General features: G+C 41.0%; 1 protein-coding gene across 2 annotated transcripts; it reads left to right on the top strand.

The window, feature by feature from the left end:
* The first annotated feature begins 1,447 nt into the window (after positions 1-1,447).
* On the top strand, positions 1,448-16,699 carry TMEM114 (transmembrane protein 114). Of its 2 annotated transcripts, XM_054080172.1 has the most exons (4): positions 1,448-1,751; positions 3,371-3,451; positions 10,329-10,466; positions 13,093-16,699. In XM_054080172.1, the coding sequence occupies exons 1-4, from the start codon at positions 1,568-1,570 to the stop codon at positions 13,320-13,322; spliced, it is 633 nt and encodes a 210-aa protein (XP_053936147.1). In that variant the 5' UTR covers positions 1,448-1,567; the 3' UTR covers positions 13,323-16,699. The 2 variants fall into 2 exon arrangements, with proteins under 2 accessions (XP_053936147.1, XP_053936148.1); XM_054080173.1 differs by lacking the exon at positions 3,371-3,451.
* The last annotated feature ends 1,546 nt before the right edge of the window (positions 16,700-18,245 follow it).

Genomic DNA, 18,245 nt, shown 5'->3' with positions numbered 1-18,245 from the left:
CAGTGCTCTGTAAATCAATTTCCAGAGTGTACAGCTTTCAGGAGAAGAGAAAGGAGACCAGCTGTTGCTTTTTACTTTCAATACTCATTTCTTTTTTTGTCTGGCATCTTTCTTGTGTACCTGAGGGGTGTGAGGCTAAGGCTACTTTTTTCAGGGGTATGTTTAAAGGAAGTATTTGAGCTGGGATGCCCCATGGTGAAACACAGTACCATTATCACTCGGAATTGCCAAGTGGGTGACTTGGAGGCCTTATTTCTGAGAAAACTGATACAAAAGAATAGCTTTGATCTTGGGGTGTTTTACAGTGATGGAGATCAAGCCCAGAGGAAAATATCAGGAAATCTTGTATTCAGTACAACAATGAGACAATTTTCAGATGTCATTAGGTAGGATTAGAAGTTGGTGCACATCTGTGCTCACTGGCTTTTACTTTCCTGCAGGTGAACATTGAAGGGAATCCCTTCGTCAGTTTACATGTGATTTACTGTTAGTAAATCACTTCCTTCACAAATGCAAACAGAGCAGAAGAAATGAAATGAAATGAGCATTGGGGAAAACTGAGGAATTAAGCTTGTAAGAAAAGTTGTTTTTTAAAGATAAATGTTTTGATTGATGTCTTAAATACATGCTTACCAAACTTACATGGATGGCTTATGTAGTTTGAAAAGACAAATGCTGGACCTATGAGAGGAAATGCTCTTTTAAATCCAGAAAGAGCCTAAGTCCAGGCTACTTAAGTCCAGGTTATATATACTTATATAACAACAATAACAATAACATATATACATTATTTATATAATAATAATAATAAATTTTAAAATAATAAACACTCTCTCTCTCAAGGAGTATTTCCCATTTAACTGATTCTACTGCAGAAACCCTAGTGGTTCTCGACAGCTTGTTGCTGTGCTTGGGTAATGATGTCACACAGGATGTCTGTGCCAGAAAATAAACGAGAATGGTTTTTTTAATGGCTAAGGAGTTATGTAGCAGTTCCCTGGACTCACAAGTGAGAAAACAAGATGCCCCTATTGACCCCACCTGCACTGTGCCTTTATGCCAGCAAAGTGATGCAGGAAAGTAAGTCAATGCTGTGCAGGTACAAACCCCGGCTGTGTAGCTGCCATTTACTTTGTCATGGAAGAGGCCGCAGCGGCCCGAGGGGCAGCAGGCCGCTGGCTGCAGTGTGGCTGAGGGGCTCACACACGCCCTCGGAAACCAGTCTGGGACACTTTTCCCCCTTTATCGCAAATTTTTTTCAATGAACACACGAAAAAGGCGAGCGGGTGGAACTAGAGGAGATGTTTCAGGTCCCTTCCAACCCTAACTGGCCCCTGACCCCTCGGGAGCAGCGCGGCCGAGCGGCTCTGAGGGAGGGCCCGCCCCGCCCCGCCCCGCCCCGCCCCGCCCCGCCCCGCGCTGAGGGGCGGCTGAGGGGCCGCCTTCTCTTCGCTTCTCCCACCGCCTCTTCTCTCGCGCTGCCTTTCAAATGAGTTTCGCTCCATCCTTTTAAGGCGGCTGCACCTGGAAGCAAAGCACAAGGCGGGGCCGCCGGGACGGGGCGGCGATGGGGGTGAGCTGGGGCGTCCTCTGCGCCCTCCTGGCTCTGCTGGGGGTGTCGAGCTTCATCTTCCTCGTGGTGGCTATCGCCACGGACTTTTGGTACATCATCGACGCCTCCAAGCTGGAGACGTCCCGCAACGGCACCGAAGGGCTGAGCTCGCACTCGGGGCTCTGGAGGACCTGCCGCGGTGAGCGCTCCGCCGCGTCCCTGCCTGCCCCTGCCCTGCCTCCCCTCTTTCTCTTCTTCCCCTCCTTCTCTTCCTCCCCTCCATCCCTTTCCCTTCCTCTGCCCTCCATCCCTTTCCCTTCCTCTGCCCTCCATCCCTTTCCCTTCCTCTCCCCTCCATCCCTCTCCCCTCCATCCCTCTCCCCTCCATCCCTCTCCCCTCCATCCCTCTCCCCTCCATCCCTCTCCCCTCCATCCCTCTCCCCTCCATCCCTTTCCCTTCCTCTCCCCTCCATCCCTCTCCCCTCCATCCCTCTCCCCTCCATCCCTCTCCCCTCCATCCCTCTCCCCTCCATCCCTCTCCCTTCCTCTCCCCTCCATCCCTTTCCCTTTATCCCTTTCCCTTCCACTCCCCTTCCCTTCCCCTTCCCCCCCTTTTCCCGTGGTTTCCCCGCTCTGTAAGCCAGTCCCCTCCCCTCGGGGCGCTTCTCCCACCGCCCGGGCTTCCTCGGGTGTCCCTGACCAGAGGTGAGGTGGGGACAGCGGAGCGGCTCCCCCTGGAACCTAATGAGACACTAAGTCTTCATTCGGCCGGTCTGAATAAAAGTTACCCGTTTGGAAGGAGATAGTCGTCTTTTAGTTTGAATTAAGGAGTGAAAGTTCTGGGTTGAAGCCGTTAAAATGGTAAATAATATAATATAAAGAATATCAAGGTAAAGCCGGGGACGGGCTCTTGATCAGGGAGTGCAGGTGTAGGATAAAGGGTAATGGTTTTAAGCTGGAAGAGGGGAGATTTAGATGAGATATTCAGGAGGAACCTTTTTCTCTGAGGGTGATAGGCTCTGGTCCAGGTTGGATGGGGCTTTGAGCAGCCTGGTCCAGTGGGAGGTGTCTCTGCCTGTGGCAGAGGGGTGAACTGGATGGGCTTTAAGGTCCCTTCCAATCCAGAGCATTCTATGATAAATAACATTGCACTATGTATAGTTTATATAAACAAACAATATAAGTAACAGTGATATAAGTGATATAAATATTATTAATTTGAAATGCATATCTGTAAATAAATAAATTTAATTTCATCCCATACTAACTAAAGGTAAGTGGCTAAAGGCTCACAAACTTCACCAAGTAATCGTACTGTATCTAGTCTTGCTTGGTATTTCACAGTCGCAGATTTTAGTAAAAGACCATAAACCCTATGCGGACATTAAAGGATTTTTCCCATTTAGATTAATTTGCATGCCAGGTGTATTACTTTGGGGTTTGACTCCACCATTCAAAACAAGAAGTAAGTAATGTCCATCATAAGCAGGAAAGGATGTCACTTCCAGTGGAGCAGGGGAGAAGGAACAGTTAAAGGACTTCTCCCCTTTGCCTTACCCTGAGCCCCACTGAAATGAGAGATGATTCTCTTTTGAACTCACTTGTCAGGCCCGATGGGAGCAGAAGTGGGCCAGTGCTGGGTACTGAAAATCCCCTGCTTTCCTTCCCCTCCTAGGAATTACTGGTTTTGAAGCAGACCATAAGGTGTGAATTATACGTACACACAAGAAAACAAAACAAACAACAAACCCATGAGGTCGTATATTGCAATAAGATATTATAGCACAACTTTTGTGATTGTTTTTCCTTCTCTATCAGTGAGGAGTGAATGCTACCCCTTGATAAACCCCTTCTGGCATGAGAATGCAAACATCACTGATTCACACAGACAGCTTTTGTGTGAGTAACTTTTATATTATTTCTTTACATCTATCCATCCTTCCCTTCTCCTTGGCCACTTACAAGGTCACATTTCTGCTTCTGTACAATATCTGTCAAGGCACTTGGTCTTTGAGTGGGATTACTGTTGAAATAACCATCTATTTGACATCAAGTTCAGCTAATTTATTCCACAGGAGCAAGATGTTTCTGACTGAAATGGCTCAGGAAGGTACACAATTGTTAAAAGGCAAGAATGGTACTCTGTCCCTCAAAAGCAGCCATTTCCCTGAGAAATCCTTCAGAGACACTTCAAGTGTCTTTTTTTCTCTTGGAGCAGCATTTTATGTCATAGCCACAAGTGCAGCAAAAAGGGAAAAGTAAGCCTAGGGGCAGCTGATGCTACTATAGCTGTGTTGCAACCGTAGCTGGAAAGTTAAAGCAGGAATAACATCCCAGTGGGTTGCTGAAACAGCCATAAAACCATATTGACAGGTTTGAGACTAACAGGCTGATTGACTGTCTCTGCCCTTTCAAATTGAAAGGTGTCATTTCTTTAATCTTCCTTGCTTAAGACAGAGGCCTTAGCTGCTTGATATTGCTGAAAACTGGGAAGATGACTGAAAATGATTGTCTTCTGGATCACTGAATGCTTTGAGGGTTCACAGTTAGTTGAACCTACCCAGACTGATCACATTTTAAATGTGGGCACCTCAACTATTATGTTAGAGGTAGTCTGAAATTGCAGGACAGAATTACTGGCTTCTCAAAAGTTGTGTTTGTATTTGCAAAAGATTGATCTATAATTTTTCTCAGGCAAGAAGATTTTAGATTACAGCTCTTCGATGAAAGTGGAATTCTGCAGAAACAAATACAGAGACTCTACACAGCCCTTTTTGTTATAAAAACCGATGTTGGCTTGGAAACACAGATTCCAAAAAGATGGGAGAAGGTCTATACCTGAGTGCGAAGAGCTGAGTCCATGTGCAAGCAGAAGCGATGGTCACTGCTGGAGACAAACACTTTTTTTGAGAATGAAAAGCCTTCACATTGCTTCTCTCCTCATTTCCAGTCTTTCTCCTATTCATCCCCAGCAGTTTCCTCTTAGGCTTATTGTGTGCTTCAAATAGAACTCCTGGCAAATTAAAAAAATCGAGTGTACAATTTAAAGTGCCGTGCTACCAGCAGTATTACTCAGGCAATTAACCTAGGTCTTGCTAAGCCTGCGAGTATGATGTATTTTCACATCACAGGAGTACTCTTGGTCAATTTCTCTAATGGATTAGACACAATTATGTCTTCTCCTGTACATTAAGCTTCCAATTATTTTCTTACCACACCCTCCAGCTGAACATATAGCGAATGCCCTCTATCTCTCTCAAACCTAGAATGTGTAAAATATCTTCCTACTACAGATTACATTATAGCATGGTTATATATTTGTTTAAAACATCAGCTGCTGTCTAAAGGAAGAGACTACTAGACTACCTACCACTAGCTTTTCTGAAATTTTTGCCTTGAAAGAAATGTCTTTATATTGGACGTGTGCATTTTTCTCTGTCCCATACAGGATTAAAATGAAAGTGTCACTTTTCACAATTTAGGCAGTTTTTAGTGTCACTAAGGTTAAAGGTAATTCTTCTGAAAGTAATCTTTGAAACTGAAATCTTTCAGCAAAGGCCCCAACAAGTTACATTGGGAAAAGATTTTTTTTTGGTGGTTTTGTAATATAAATATTTTTCATTTACCAAAGTTTGTGTTGTTAATAATTAGTGAACACCAGTACAGGTTTAGCTAAAGACAACACCGGTGTAATCCCTCAAAACTGAACAATTTTGTAAATATTTCTGATCAAAATCAATTTGTACTCTGAACTTGATTAAAGTACTTCCTGCAGGATAGATAAGCTGTCAAAAGAAGAAAGTCATGTTTTTGCTGGATCTTAATGTATCCTGACAGAGCTCTTCTATGGGCTTGACTTTTTGGAAACTCAAGTAGCCTATTTCTGTGTGTCTTGGTTACTGCTGCGTACTGATCTCTGCTTGGTAACATAAAAATTACTTCCACATTCTTCTGAAGTAAATGCTATGTGATTTGCTGATCTTGGAAAGCCATGGCTAAGGTTTTTTCCAAAGCAGAGTGAAATTTGTTAAAATGTGGATGTTGTCTTCTTGTGTGACTTCTCTCTCTCCTCTTATAATTTAAAGCCAAATGGCCCTGAAAGGTTTTTGTTTTCCTTTTCTTCTTTTGGCACGTCAAAGCAGCATCTATAATGTGTTATTTGGTGAAAATGTAAGAAGCCGTTTTGGTCCAAAGATGCTAACAGATGCATAGCGATAAACCAGGTAATTTCTCTTGAATCTTAGCTTTGCACCCAGACTGGTGCAGGTTCCCATCTCCAGAGCTGAGGCTAATGTTAAGAAAAATTATGTGAGAGGATACTGTTAAGGGCTGCCTGATTTGCGTGTGACACACAAACCAGCTTTGTTAAGTACCTGCAAGTTATGACAATCCTGATTTTCTGTTGGTGACATGAACATCACCACCAGTGGTTGGATTCCTCATGTAAGTCACTTTTTAGTGCTCTCCTCTATGCCTGAGCCATCCGGAGATCATCAGTCAATGGATGTGTTTTCCATGTATAGATGTCTGGAAGAAAAAGTTTTTCTTATTATAAAACCAAGACTGGAGTGTGCAGTTGCTCATGCTCAACTGCTGGAATTATTCTCCCCAGGGTATTTTTATTTTTTCATTTTTTGGACATCAGGAAGCTAGTGCTTCCGGCAAGGAAACAATCTTTGCAGTAGGGGCAGTTACTGATACCTCAGTTGTTATAACGTAACAGCTGCCTTGGTTTCTTCCTTGGCAGAATTAATTTAAGAGGATGGTTAAATTAGCCTGGATTTCCTCACAGCATGCTTCATTTTTAGAAGTTGGATGCTGATACTCCTGCTGCTAGTCCCATGTTCTTTGACTGCCATTGTATTTTTCTTGGGGGATTTACAGTTCTTCACAATTTTTCCTTTTGCTTTTGAGTTATCAGAAGGAGACCACTAGGGCTGGAATACCTGTCAAGAGCAAGTTCAGAAACCAAGTGAAATAGCACCCAAGTGATGTACATAGGAATTCTAACTTAATTGATATGGTAGGTGTATATGTAAACAGATCTGCTTTGTTTCTGAGCAACAGTGCAGTGTCCAGTGAACATGTGCTTCAGTACTTACAGTAGATATTACAATAAATACATAGAGAAACCTGAGAGAACTGTAGTGTCACTGAGACCTGATGAGTGACGACTTCTGGTGAATGTTCTCATTTTGAAATTCATTGGTATTGTAGCAATAGAATGTGAACCACAGTGAATCCACATTTATCATTCTGGCCAGTCCTCGTACTGAAGTTTTTCCTCAGTGCCCACCTGTACCAAGTTTAGCATTATTGTACTTGTACTTTCTGCAGTTTTGTCTTTCAGTTTAGCGCGGAGACTTGTTGAGAAGAGCACAAACCCAAAATATTAAGTCCAGAGCTTAGCTAATTATCCTGGCGTACCCTAACCTCGTGACCTCTCCTCCACCATCATCTTTTTTTCCTGCTGAACAGGAGGGAATCCAGACCTTTGAGTCCCTGGGGTTCAAGCCAAGAAGTCTCACATTTAGCCACAGGCAGCAGTTCTTCCTGTTGCTACTTGCTTCTCGAAGTTGTTTCCTTCCTTCCTTGCAAGCAGGTCAGGCTTTCTCAGTGCACTGTTTCTTCCTGGCTTTGCTAAGTCTTTCCAGAGCAGCCCTGCTGATTTTAGCTGCTGTCAGTGTTCTGTTCTAGTTACAGGCTTTTGTCTCTCTAGCTGGCTCTTTAGTTACTGCTGCAGAAGATAAATAGATCTTTAATTAAACTCTTGTGAGCTGTTGCCATTTGGAGTATTTCTGATGAGGTGACTGTTACAGATTTCTAGAGACTGTTTGCTGTTCTAAGCTGTGCAAACAAATCCAAAGTTTGTTTGAAACATCTAAGCTCCAGCACATTACCAGATGATTAAAAAACTGTTCAATCTGCAGTTGGTTACTTTTGACACCATTCAATTTTCCTAGTTCGTTCCACAGATTTCTCTTTCAAACAATTCATGCACATCTGTGTTGGGTGGAAATCTAGAAACGTCTGCCAAATTCACAAGTCCGGACACACACTGCAGATATTCTTACAGACATTTGGTCACATCTATAGTAAAACAGATTTGACTCACTGATGTAAAACTTCATTAACTCAGATCAAACAATTGAAGTATTTTTTTCTAAAAAAAAAAGTGGTTTTTAAGCATTCCTAAGTTTGTAGTGGCGTTTTCAAGATTAAACTGTTGAACCTTTTGGATTGGACTCAGTGAACGCTGTCATTGAGAAACAGATGTGGGGAAACTGAATTCTATTTTACAGGAAAGTGCACATACGTCTTATTGTGCAAAATGCTTAGGTTGGTTTTTTCAATACTAGATTAATTTCATCAATATGAAGACAATTATATTCATAATAAATAATGCATAAATATGTATTTCAACACAACTTAAAACCACTAAAATGACTGAAAAATTTATGTTTCAATGTCTTTCACTGATGATTATTCAAGACAGAAACTCAGTGAAGATATTTTAAATGATGTCCTTCTATAAACTAGTTCTGTCCCTCTAATCAAGGAATATAGTGGCATAAAATCTTATGCCGGGTGGCGTTAATTCAGATTCCTGAGTAGTTTCTATGGCAGTGTTTTAGAATAAGTTTCCTAGGCAGTTGCAGATTTCATAAAAGAAGGACAAATTAGTAGTAGGTATTGAACTAGAACACTATAAGTGATAAAAGTGCTGCTGAGCCAAATAAAATCCATTAAATGTTTGATTTTAAAATAGCTGCAGGTGATTAATGAGAAATATGATCCCAGCTGTGTGTAAGAAGGAAAGTCAAGGAAGCAGCAATTGTAAGTGCTACTGTCCTGAGCTGTATAGTTTGTTAGAAGCAACTTTTATTAGCAAAGGGCACCTGGAAAATCACAATGCACATACCAAATGATGAGCTTGTTTGTGCTCCTTCACTCCCAGCAAAGCTAGATCTGAGGACAGAGTTGCACTGCAGAGTTGCTTTTACATCAATGCTAAGTCTAAGAGGACACTTGGATGTCAAAATGGTGGAGAATCAAAATGAGGCCTAATGCCCTCAGGAGGCACAAATGGAGCAGAGGACTAGACTGTTCCTGCTGCCTCTCTATAGAATACGAGAACTAAATTGTGTGCCAAATCTGTTCTTTCATATCATGTCATATCACAACCCTGACAACCACTTCTAAGTATAAGTATATAAAATTCCTGAACTAAGTTCCGTGGATATTTCTCCTCTTGGTATTCAACTAAGATTTGCAAACAGTTTTGAAATACTGGTTTATACACAGTGAACTGAAGTCTGAGATTGTTAGCATCTGAGAATTGCTGTAGGTCTGGATTTCTCAGCCATGGGCAGTTTTGCTGAAGGAAAGCCAAGGGAGTATCCTCAGGTTCAGGAGCAAGGAGCGGAAGTGCTCCTTCCTGAGCATCAACTGATCCTGATGTGAGCACACGTGGGACTAAATATGAGACTATAACATAAGTGTAAATAAATGGAAGTGGAAGAACGGTAGGTTCACCTCCCAAAACTTTGACATTTGACAAGTTTTCCTTGTAAGCATGTTCTGTACTACACAAAACAATTAATTATGTCTTGAAACCACATTCCACTCAAGTAACGAAATCAACAGCATCTGCCTTGATCACATGCAGGCTCTTCCTAGCCTTCCAGAACTGAAAAGAAATGTACATGATTGTGCCTTGGTTTTATAATGATATTGAAGAGGATAAGCTGGATCCTTTGCCAGTGGCAGGTGGAATGCCTCCGCTTCACAAACTGTGATCTCTTAACTGGATTGTTTTCCTGGGAAACCAGCTAATGGTGTATTGTTGTTCCTCTGAGAAATTAAATGAGACACTGAAGCTCAGAGCCCTTCAGAAAGTGGATTTTAAGTTTTCCTTTCTCAGTAACTCTGCACTTCTCTCTGCTGTGAAATAAATAGATACAAGAAGCTGGAATTACTTTTTATTCTAGAAAAGATTGGATCGAACGTTGTGGATAGATTGCAGGAGAGGGAACAACACCACAAAGATGGTTTGTGATGGAAAAAACAGTGCGATATGAAAAAATACATAGCAACCCTCTGTTTACACAGCTATTAAAATGTTATAGGGATCAATAAACACTAATGTAAAACATTTTTGCATGGGAGGAAGCAACCACGATAGCTTAATGTACTTAGCAAAGCAGCTGTAGAAAACAACGACAGACAGAGAATTGGAGCTGATGGTCAGGAGCAACAAAAGAAAAAGTCAACAATTTGCTAGATCAGTTCAACAGAGGACACGTGACAGAAAAAAAGCATTTAACCAAAGCATCTGCTGGATCTCACCACCCAAACAGAACGATGCTGCTCAGTGTCATCTATGTGATTGAGATAACCAGGGCTACTTTTTATTTAGGTTGTCAGTGACTATGTGATGTACAATGCATCACGTGTTATCCAGCTAGGCTTAATGACTGACAACAGTTTAATTGCTTAAATATATCCATGCAGACATATCCTCTATGTTTTTGGTCTCTGAAAAACAGGCTGTGGACCTGCTGAAGGCTTGCTCTGCACGTTACCTTTTCCTCTGTAAAATGTATTTGTCCTGCCAACTTAAACTGAAAACCCAAGAGATTGTCCAGCTCCTTCTCTGTGCAGCACAGAATGAGGCTTTGATCCTGATCGAGAGCTGTGCACTCAATAATTATTAGTACATCCAATGACACTGGAATAAAATATTAAAATATTAACATTCTTCATTTTTCTTCAGACATGCATGGAACATTTGTCATCCTGATGCCCCTCAGCTTGATACTGATGATTTTTGGAGGAATGACTGGATTCATCAGTATTCTTGCCAGGGCCTACCTACTGCTTCTAATGACAGGACTGCTTTTTCTTTTTGGAGGTACTATATCAAGCTTCTGGCTTAACTGTTTGAATAATAAGAGATTGTATCACTTTGTTTTCCAGGGGAAAAAAGCTAAGCAAGTGTTTGCTTTCCTAATAATACTAGTATTTGTTCAGTAGATGTCTGCTCAGCTTCTGGTGGGTTTCTGGAATAGAAAGCTGCCACTTAAGAGTCAGGAAAGGCATAAATAACCCCTACAACCATACATCCTTGTGGATTGAGTCACACTTTGAAGCAGTGTATTTGCTGTGCCCACTAACACAAAAGATTTACTACCTTCTTAGCACAGTGCCCAAATTCTTTACAGATAGGGCAGTGGAGTAATGGAGAAGCGACTTTGGAACTAATAAGGCATAGGGTTTAATAGCCTTGCACAGATCTTACAACTATCACCAAAACTGACTTTTTTTACAAAGGCATTTACACCAGGTTCCTCAGAAGGGAATTGCTAGGCATCCCTGGCATGGCTTCACTACCAGTTTTGAATTACAGTGGTGTCTCCAAACTGTGCGTCATGAAAGGAAACCACAAAGAGTTACTTTAGTTGGAGTGTAGCATTTAAATTTGAAGCTAGTAAAACTCTTTTACGTTTTCTTTTCTATTATTTTTGCTGTAGCCAAGCCCTTTGTGTTTTAGAAAGTAATTTCTAAATTAAAATTTCTGAATTAAAACTAAAAACACTGTGTGAAAGTAAGAAAACTGCGTTAAATCCATCTCCATTTTCTTTTCCAGAAGAGAAAGGAGTTCCTCAGTATTGGGCCTCAACACCTGATTACACAGCCCTGTTTCTAAGAATAGAATGCCAAAAGATTGCTGAAAGCAAATGCTGCTGACTGACCTTTTTAGTCTGAAACACTATTACAGAGACCAACCATCCCCTGTTATGCTTTTCTTCTGAAAAATACCCCAAGTTCTATTTCCTTAGAACATCAGAAAGCCATATTCACTAAAAAGGCTTGGGCTGTTTGAAAGCTACTCCAAATCGCAAGAGAAAGATGAAAAGCTGTGAAGTGCAAAGGATGATTATCCTGCTGAGGAGTGGAGTACCGTGCCTTTCTAAGACACTTGGGGTTGCAAAGAGGAAAAAGAAACACAAAGATGGGGTTAGGAAAGCGGTGCTTGAATGTGTTCTGAAGATGCAACTCGCGCTGTTTCCCAGGACAGCAGGAATGGGCTGCAGGGTGGCCAGTGGCCAGACCCTCCTCCCGCCCAAGCAGTGGTGTTCAGCTGTTGCAGCTGTGCTGAGGCTTGATGCATGTCACAGGCATATGGGGGATTCCACTCCACGAAGTTTAGTTTTGGTTAGATAGTTCTGTCTCAGCAGAAAGAAATATTTTATGATGCAGTTGTAGAAATCTGAGGGTTTTTGGAAAATAGCAGAACTGGTATTTTCCACATCCCAGGACATCCTATATGTTTCCCCAATTTTTATTTTTTTTTTTTTTTTAAATTCAGCCACGTTTACGGGGATCACAGAACTCAGTGCACCTTGTTAAAAATGTCAACAAACCAGTAATTTCCATTTCTGATGATAAAAGGTATAGAAAAGTGATTTTTTTCCCCTCTGCAGGGGACTAGAATAAGGTAGCATCATAGCATTGCTTGAATCAGGATTATGAGTGTGAATTTTGAGTGCTGAATAATCCAATACTCTTCTGTCTTGATTTGCCTCTACTCAAACTTGTCTTTCTGGCAAAAATGCAAACTCATCTAGAATTGCACTGTGATTTAATAGAAAGCCAGATAAACATTTTTCTTCCTGAGAATCAGTTAACACACTACCTTATCCTCCAAGATTTCCAGCATCTGCTTTCCCCAGGCTGCAGACCTTTAATGCAGGGCTTTTGTAGTGTGTTTTTCCTGTCACTGATCCAGTAAAGTCCTTCGAGCGACGGAGATGCCAGGTCCAGGATGTACCATGTACTTGTGCTTGATGTGCCATTCCCTAAGTTTTGTAGCTTCTTTACAGTCCTTTCATTATGAAAGCATCTGGTTTCTTGTTTGAGTGCCTTTATTAATTTATTTTTAGTCTCCTCCAAGGATGTTTTTGACTCAGTTATTTGGAAGTGTTCAATGGTCCTGACTCCACAACACTTGGTGGGAGGTGACGGTAAAGGCCAACACATTTATATTAAACACTCAAAACTTACAATACTAAAAATTAGAAACCAACCTGAAGTCAGGTCATTGACCTGAAATGCAAGAATCTCTGTCTCTATGGGCTTTCTTGCATAGACATAGACAACTGTATATGGTTCACAGCAATGTGAAATCAACATGTGTTGTAATATAGTATTGAAAACAGAGATGTATGTACAATAAATATCTATAAAAGATGTGACAAGATTTCTGTTGAGGGAGGCTTGCAATTATACACGTTGGTTCAGTATTTAACAGTGAGAACACATTAAAGTCAACAGACAGAAATAATCCTGCCTTTACTTCCCTCTCACCCTTCCTCTGAAACCAGCCTCAACTAGATTTCGAGGCTAAATAGGGACTAAGTGGTAATTTGGCCTGGGTAGATAAGGAGGAGTAGCAAAGAAGCAAAGGAGATGTCAAAGTAATTATTTTTAATTTCTGCAGTAGGTGCTAACTAGCTGAATATGTTTTTCTTTCTCAGCTCTTGTTACACTTACTGGGATCAGTGTCTATATTGCATATTCAGCTGCTGCCTTTGAAGAAGCTCTGTGCCTCCTGAGGAGTAAGGATCTCCTGGTAGAAATCGACATCAGGTTTGGCTGGTCACTGGCACTAGTCTGGATCTCCTTTGTCACAGAAGTGCTCACCGGGGCTGTGTTTCTTCTGGCAGCAAGAGTTGTGGGTCTGAAACGGCGTGAACAGATGTTATGAGCAACTGGTATCAGTGCAACAACAGAAACCCGCAGAACCTAGAAATATGGGTTGTTTGGTCCATCTGGTCACTTGGGGTAATAAAAGTGGCAAGGCTGTGATTGAGTATCTTGTCAACTGCAATAAACCCTGTTTCTCACGGTTAGCTATAAAACACAAAGATTCGGATAAATCAGTAAAACATTTCAAGTGTTGTCAATAAGGAAACCCCTGTGACTTTAGAAGAAAGTACCTTCCAGCGTTAGTGTTTCCAAAACAATTTTAGCTGGCAGCACATAAGTCGTCTCCATTCATTGCTCAGAACAAGGCAGATTTCTTGCTTTCTTTTCTCCTTTCTACTATCCCAACAAAGTGCCTCAGAGTACTCCGCAGGCCAGTCTGCTTCGTCTATTTGGTTTTTGGTTTCTCCTCTGAGACTCCTAATAAGTACAGCTGAGATTCCAGTTGTTTGGGCAGCCTTTGCTAGCGGAGCTGCTCTGAGATGGCTGATTCATGGCAGGTAGCGTGACCTTCCTGCTGCCTTTGGGGGCACAGAAGATTATATGATGGCTGTACACCTGAAGCCAGCAGAGAACGTGAGGCGTAAATACCCTCAATTAATATTGCATACTTAACATGGTTTTGTTGCACAAAGTAAAATCAAAAGTAAAGATCCAGAACAGGAAGAACTTCAGAATGCTTGGAGAACTCCAGCGATAATCCCCAGCACCAGGGCATGTCTAGGACATCTGTGGAGGTGAATATTAATCTAGTCTGGTGTACACCATCTGTATTTGTAGGATCTTTCTTTTCCCTTATGTCTCCCCAGAGAGGCTGTCCTTTCCCCTGCACCACAATCACACTGTTTCTTGTGACAACCCAAAAGTGAGCTGATTTGAGAAACCAAGGAACCTCAGAAGCCTAATCCCTGTCGTTTCTATGTGATGTCTAAGGAGAGATACAGCATCATATTCTCTTTTCTAAAATCATTACTTAGAGGGTAAAAACAAAGAAATGAGTAATTTTCTAAAAATAAGCTTTGGTGCTGTGATAAGATGAAAAGATATAAGGCCTTGATTCTGTGAATTACTTGATTTTAGTTATCCAGCGGGCGGTAGTGACTGGAATGATAAGTTCTTGGTGCAGTGCAATGGTGAGTGTACTGCAAGGGAAAGACACAGCTGCTGTTTCAGATGTTTTAACTTAACTACTGTAGCCAGACCCAATCTATCAGATGGTCAGGCTACACACCGATGTCTTTCAGCTATTAATAGCTGCCTTTTCAATTCTGTAATGCAGAAGATATACCTGATGCATTTCCCTATTTTTATGTAGCAATTCTGATGATTCTTCCTTTTCATGAAATCAATAACATGCTTTGTGCTAGCATATGTTTAACTTGTGCTGAAAACTGCCGAGTAAAACTGAACACACAGGATACCTGAATTTCATATTAGGTGCCAAGCAATCTAGCTTTTCCTTGTTAATTTTTCCTCTGGGTAGTAGAATTTAAGAGAAAATTCACTTCAGTGCCTACTGAAGTTAATGAAGACATTTTTCCCTGTTTGCTGTGGCTTGGAATAAAGTCTTGGAATAAAGACTTCGATGTGGTAACAGCGGCACTGCATTTCTGTTAGGTCATGTATTTCTGGAGGACTTCAGCAATTAGAGTTCTGGACTGTGACTCGGGCACCTTTGTTGGGCAAGTCCCTCATACTTCTTCCAGGAGTGCAAAGGGCATCATTTACCTACCTCTGTTATATGTCAGAACAACTTTATCATTGTGTCTTGTGTTAAAGATTGCACATTTACTCCTACTGAGCTCAGCTCTGATTTTAGTCCTACAGTACCTGCCACTCTACAAAAAAAATCGGGGCAGGGAGCTTCCCAGAGCATCCCGTCTTTGGAGATATAAGGAAACATTATTACTGCCATGCTGTGAATGGAGAACTGAGGCAGAAAAACTGCCCAAGGTCACATGAAACCATAGTTTCTGAACTCCAGTCTGAGACCTTAGTTGGCAGACCTTGCTTTTTATCAGAATGAAATAAGGCTAGAAATCCTGAATAGACCGAGCAGCAGAAATTCTGTGAAAAGCCAGTACAATTTTGTAATTCTCACTTGCTCCTGCCTTGGTTTTCGCATATTTTCCATGTTGCCTTTTGTTGGGACTGTGTAATTGAGTCATTTTACAAGTTAAAGCATACCAAACCAGCTCCATAAGAAGACTAAGAAAAAAGTCCTTTGTAGACAAAATTCCACATGCTTAAGTTAATTATGAAAAATTTAATATTTCTATGTTTCGGTGCTGGTGAAGCTATTTATAATACAATTCATATGATGTTACTTAGACATTACTGTAAGCTGTAACAGCAAAATATCTGAGTTTTTTTGAATATTTATTACAGGTGTTATTTTACAGTGGTTTTGATTGTTGTAAAATAAAATAAAATGACATCTCAGAGCTGGGAGTTATTTACAAAGACATGGTAGAACTTAGATATATATATTCTTCTTTAACTTTTTCTGCAAATCTATTCTACGGTTTATATGATGCTTTCGAAGTACCCGTGTCACATGTGGTAGGTATTTATAAGATAATTATGCAGCTACAATAGAAAATACTCAAGTGATCAAATCTAATTAGAAAGCAAATGAATCTGTTATTGAATTAGAGCAATTCTCATTTCCATGGCTTTCCTAGATTTCTCATTCTGGCTTCCTGCAATATCTGGTGTAATAGTAATAAAGAGTATCTTCTGTTCCTGAATATTTTTATAAGCCCTGAATTTCTCTGAAATTCCTTCTGAATACAAAGAAAAAAAGATGGTTTGGAATAGACAAATAAGCCTTGAACAATTTGAAGAATTATGCTAGAAAGAGAAAGTATCCTGGAAAGGGCTTTATGTAATTTGATGCAAGTGACCTTATCAGCTTCTTCCTCTTCTTGAAACTAATGTTTATTTAATACCCCATTTCTTTGCTGTATTTCCCCCAAAATGCATTACTGAGATGAAGACACTGGCTGTTCCCATTGTTTTCGAGCGAATTGCAAACTCATAGGTAATCAGTTGCATTTAAAGTGAAGAAAAACAGATGTATTGAGCAGAGCAGTACTGTTTGAGCAAGGAGAGTGCGCAGAGCTACTGGCCTATACCACTCACTAATTTAAAGGCTTTCTCGAGGGATGGCAGACAAGGATAGAGGAGGTCAAAGAAATCATTGAGGGTGAAAAACTTGCAGATATACAAGACATTTAGAGAAGATGCTGATTAATATAATGTAGACACAAACCCACAAGGATCAGTCTGGGTCTGTGCTATTCCTTAGCTGGCTCCTGCAGAGCAGCTTAGACGTCTCCATAGACCCATCTCTGATAACCCAGGGGAGACTATCGCTTCAGATGAAGCTTCAGTAAAAGTATGTCCATGCATTTATTATCACTGATCCAAAGCTAATAGACCTGTCTGACTCTGCATGTGATTAATCATTTCCTCTTTCCAAATTTAAAAGGATGACAGGTTGGAGACCAAACAGGACATGTGCTGTCCATGCTTGGTTGGTAAGCAGCAAGAGAGAGACAGAATCTGCCTAGAACCTCTCCACTAACATGACAACAGCAAGGCACAGAGTGCCCGAACGCTGAAGCTTCTAAAGAATACTGGAACTGGTCCACAAGACAGGTACAAAAGGCATATTTTCCCAGGCTTGATTGACCCCTTGGGATCTCAAGTAATTTCAGCCTTCCTTGTTTTGCATTATTTTACAAATTAAATCCAATGGTCTCAACTATTTAAAACTGAAAAACAAAATCTGAAGAAATCTGAGCCCACTTCATAAAATATGGATATCCTTTTCTCTGGCTCATTATGTAAATTTCTTGCAGGAAGCAATTCCTAGCTAGCCAAGCTCTATCAGTAAAAACCACATGTCCCCATGTCCCTTGGCCTCCAGACTGTCACTTTCATATTGAGAGACAGAATTGCTTCTGCTCCAGACCAGTTGCTCAAGGGAGGCTGCCCTGTGCCACAGCAGTCCCAGTTTGTTCACCGAGTGAGCGCAGTTGATAGCTCAGCAACTGCAATCTCACAGGAGTTTTGTCAGATGGTCTTGGAGGTCAGACAAAACTACTTTGAAGGCCAGGTCCAACCTCTAGAGTTTTAACCATCCCTCATTTATGTCACAGATCTTTAACATCATTGCATTCTAGTTAGGTTACAAAAAGTTAGATCTTTTTATTTTTACTAAACCATAATAGAGCAGTTTTGCTGCAGTAGCTTTCTCTTACGTTTGACACATCAGCTTTAACCCTAACTATGCCAGTCTTTTCAGCACTCTCACATTCAATCTTTGGATGCATATTAATAGTGGTAGTACATACTGCTGGATCACATCCCACGTTGGCATGGGTTGTGCTGGTAATCGTAGTTTGAATGCTCTGAGTTGAGAGAACTTTTCTCCTTTAGACTGATTTGCACAGAAAGAGCGGTCTCTGCTGACATCTCATGGCTGCACTCAGCAGTGACTGTATTCGGAAACAAACTGTTGGTTTCCATATACTATTTTTTGTATGGTTTGAAGAGCAGCAGAGACTGTCATACTGACTATGCCCCAGCTCCTGTATTTGATAGCCCAGAGAATCTCATCTGGAAACTGCTGAATCCCTGTCAGTAATACCTCCCAGCTGCTGGCCATCTTAAGTTAAAATGTCAGGTGATGGGAAATGTACTGTTAATCTTCTCTGTTTTATTTTTTTTTAAATCATTACAGAACATTCTTAAAGATTTTTACTGCTTCTGTTCTTAGGAGATAGATGCTATAGCCATTCTAAGTGATAGTCACATTTTCATCACATGAACCGGCGTTGTTTTTTGTTTACATTTGTGGCAAAAACTTCAGAATTATTAAGCTGAAAATAATTAAATGAAATATCTAAGGAAGCAA

This window comes from Cuculus canorus, chromosome 15, assembly GCF_017976375.1.
Source record: "Cuculus canorus isolate bCucCan1 chromosome 15, bCucCan1.pri, whole genome shotgun sequence".
NCBI classification, from domain to species: Eukaryota; Metazoa; Chordata; class Aves; order Cuculiformes; family Cuculidae; genus Cuculus; species Cuculus canorus.
This window is presented reverse-complemented; position numbering and strand designations above follow the sequence as displayed.

Bases quoted from the DNA above. Each gene is read 5' to 3' on its own strand.
- TMEM114 (XM_054080172.1), top strand. From the start codon at position 1,568: ATGGGGGTGAGCTGGGGCGTCCTCTGCGCCCTCCTGGCTCTGCTGGGG. The intron at 1,752-3,370 runs GTGAGCGCTCCG...CTTCTCTATCAG, and splicing joins GCTCTGGAGGACCTGCCGCG to TGAGGAGTGAATGCTACCCC. The intron at 3,452-10,328 runs GTGAGTAACTTT...ATTTTTCTTCAG, and splicing joins TTCACACAGACAGCTTTTGT to ACATGCATGGAACATTTGTC.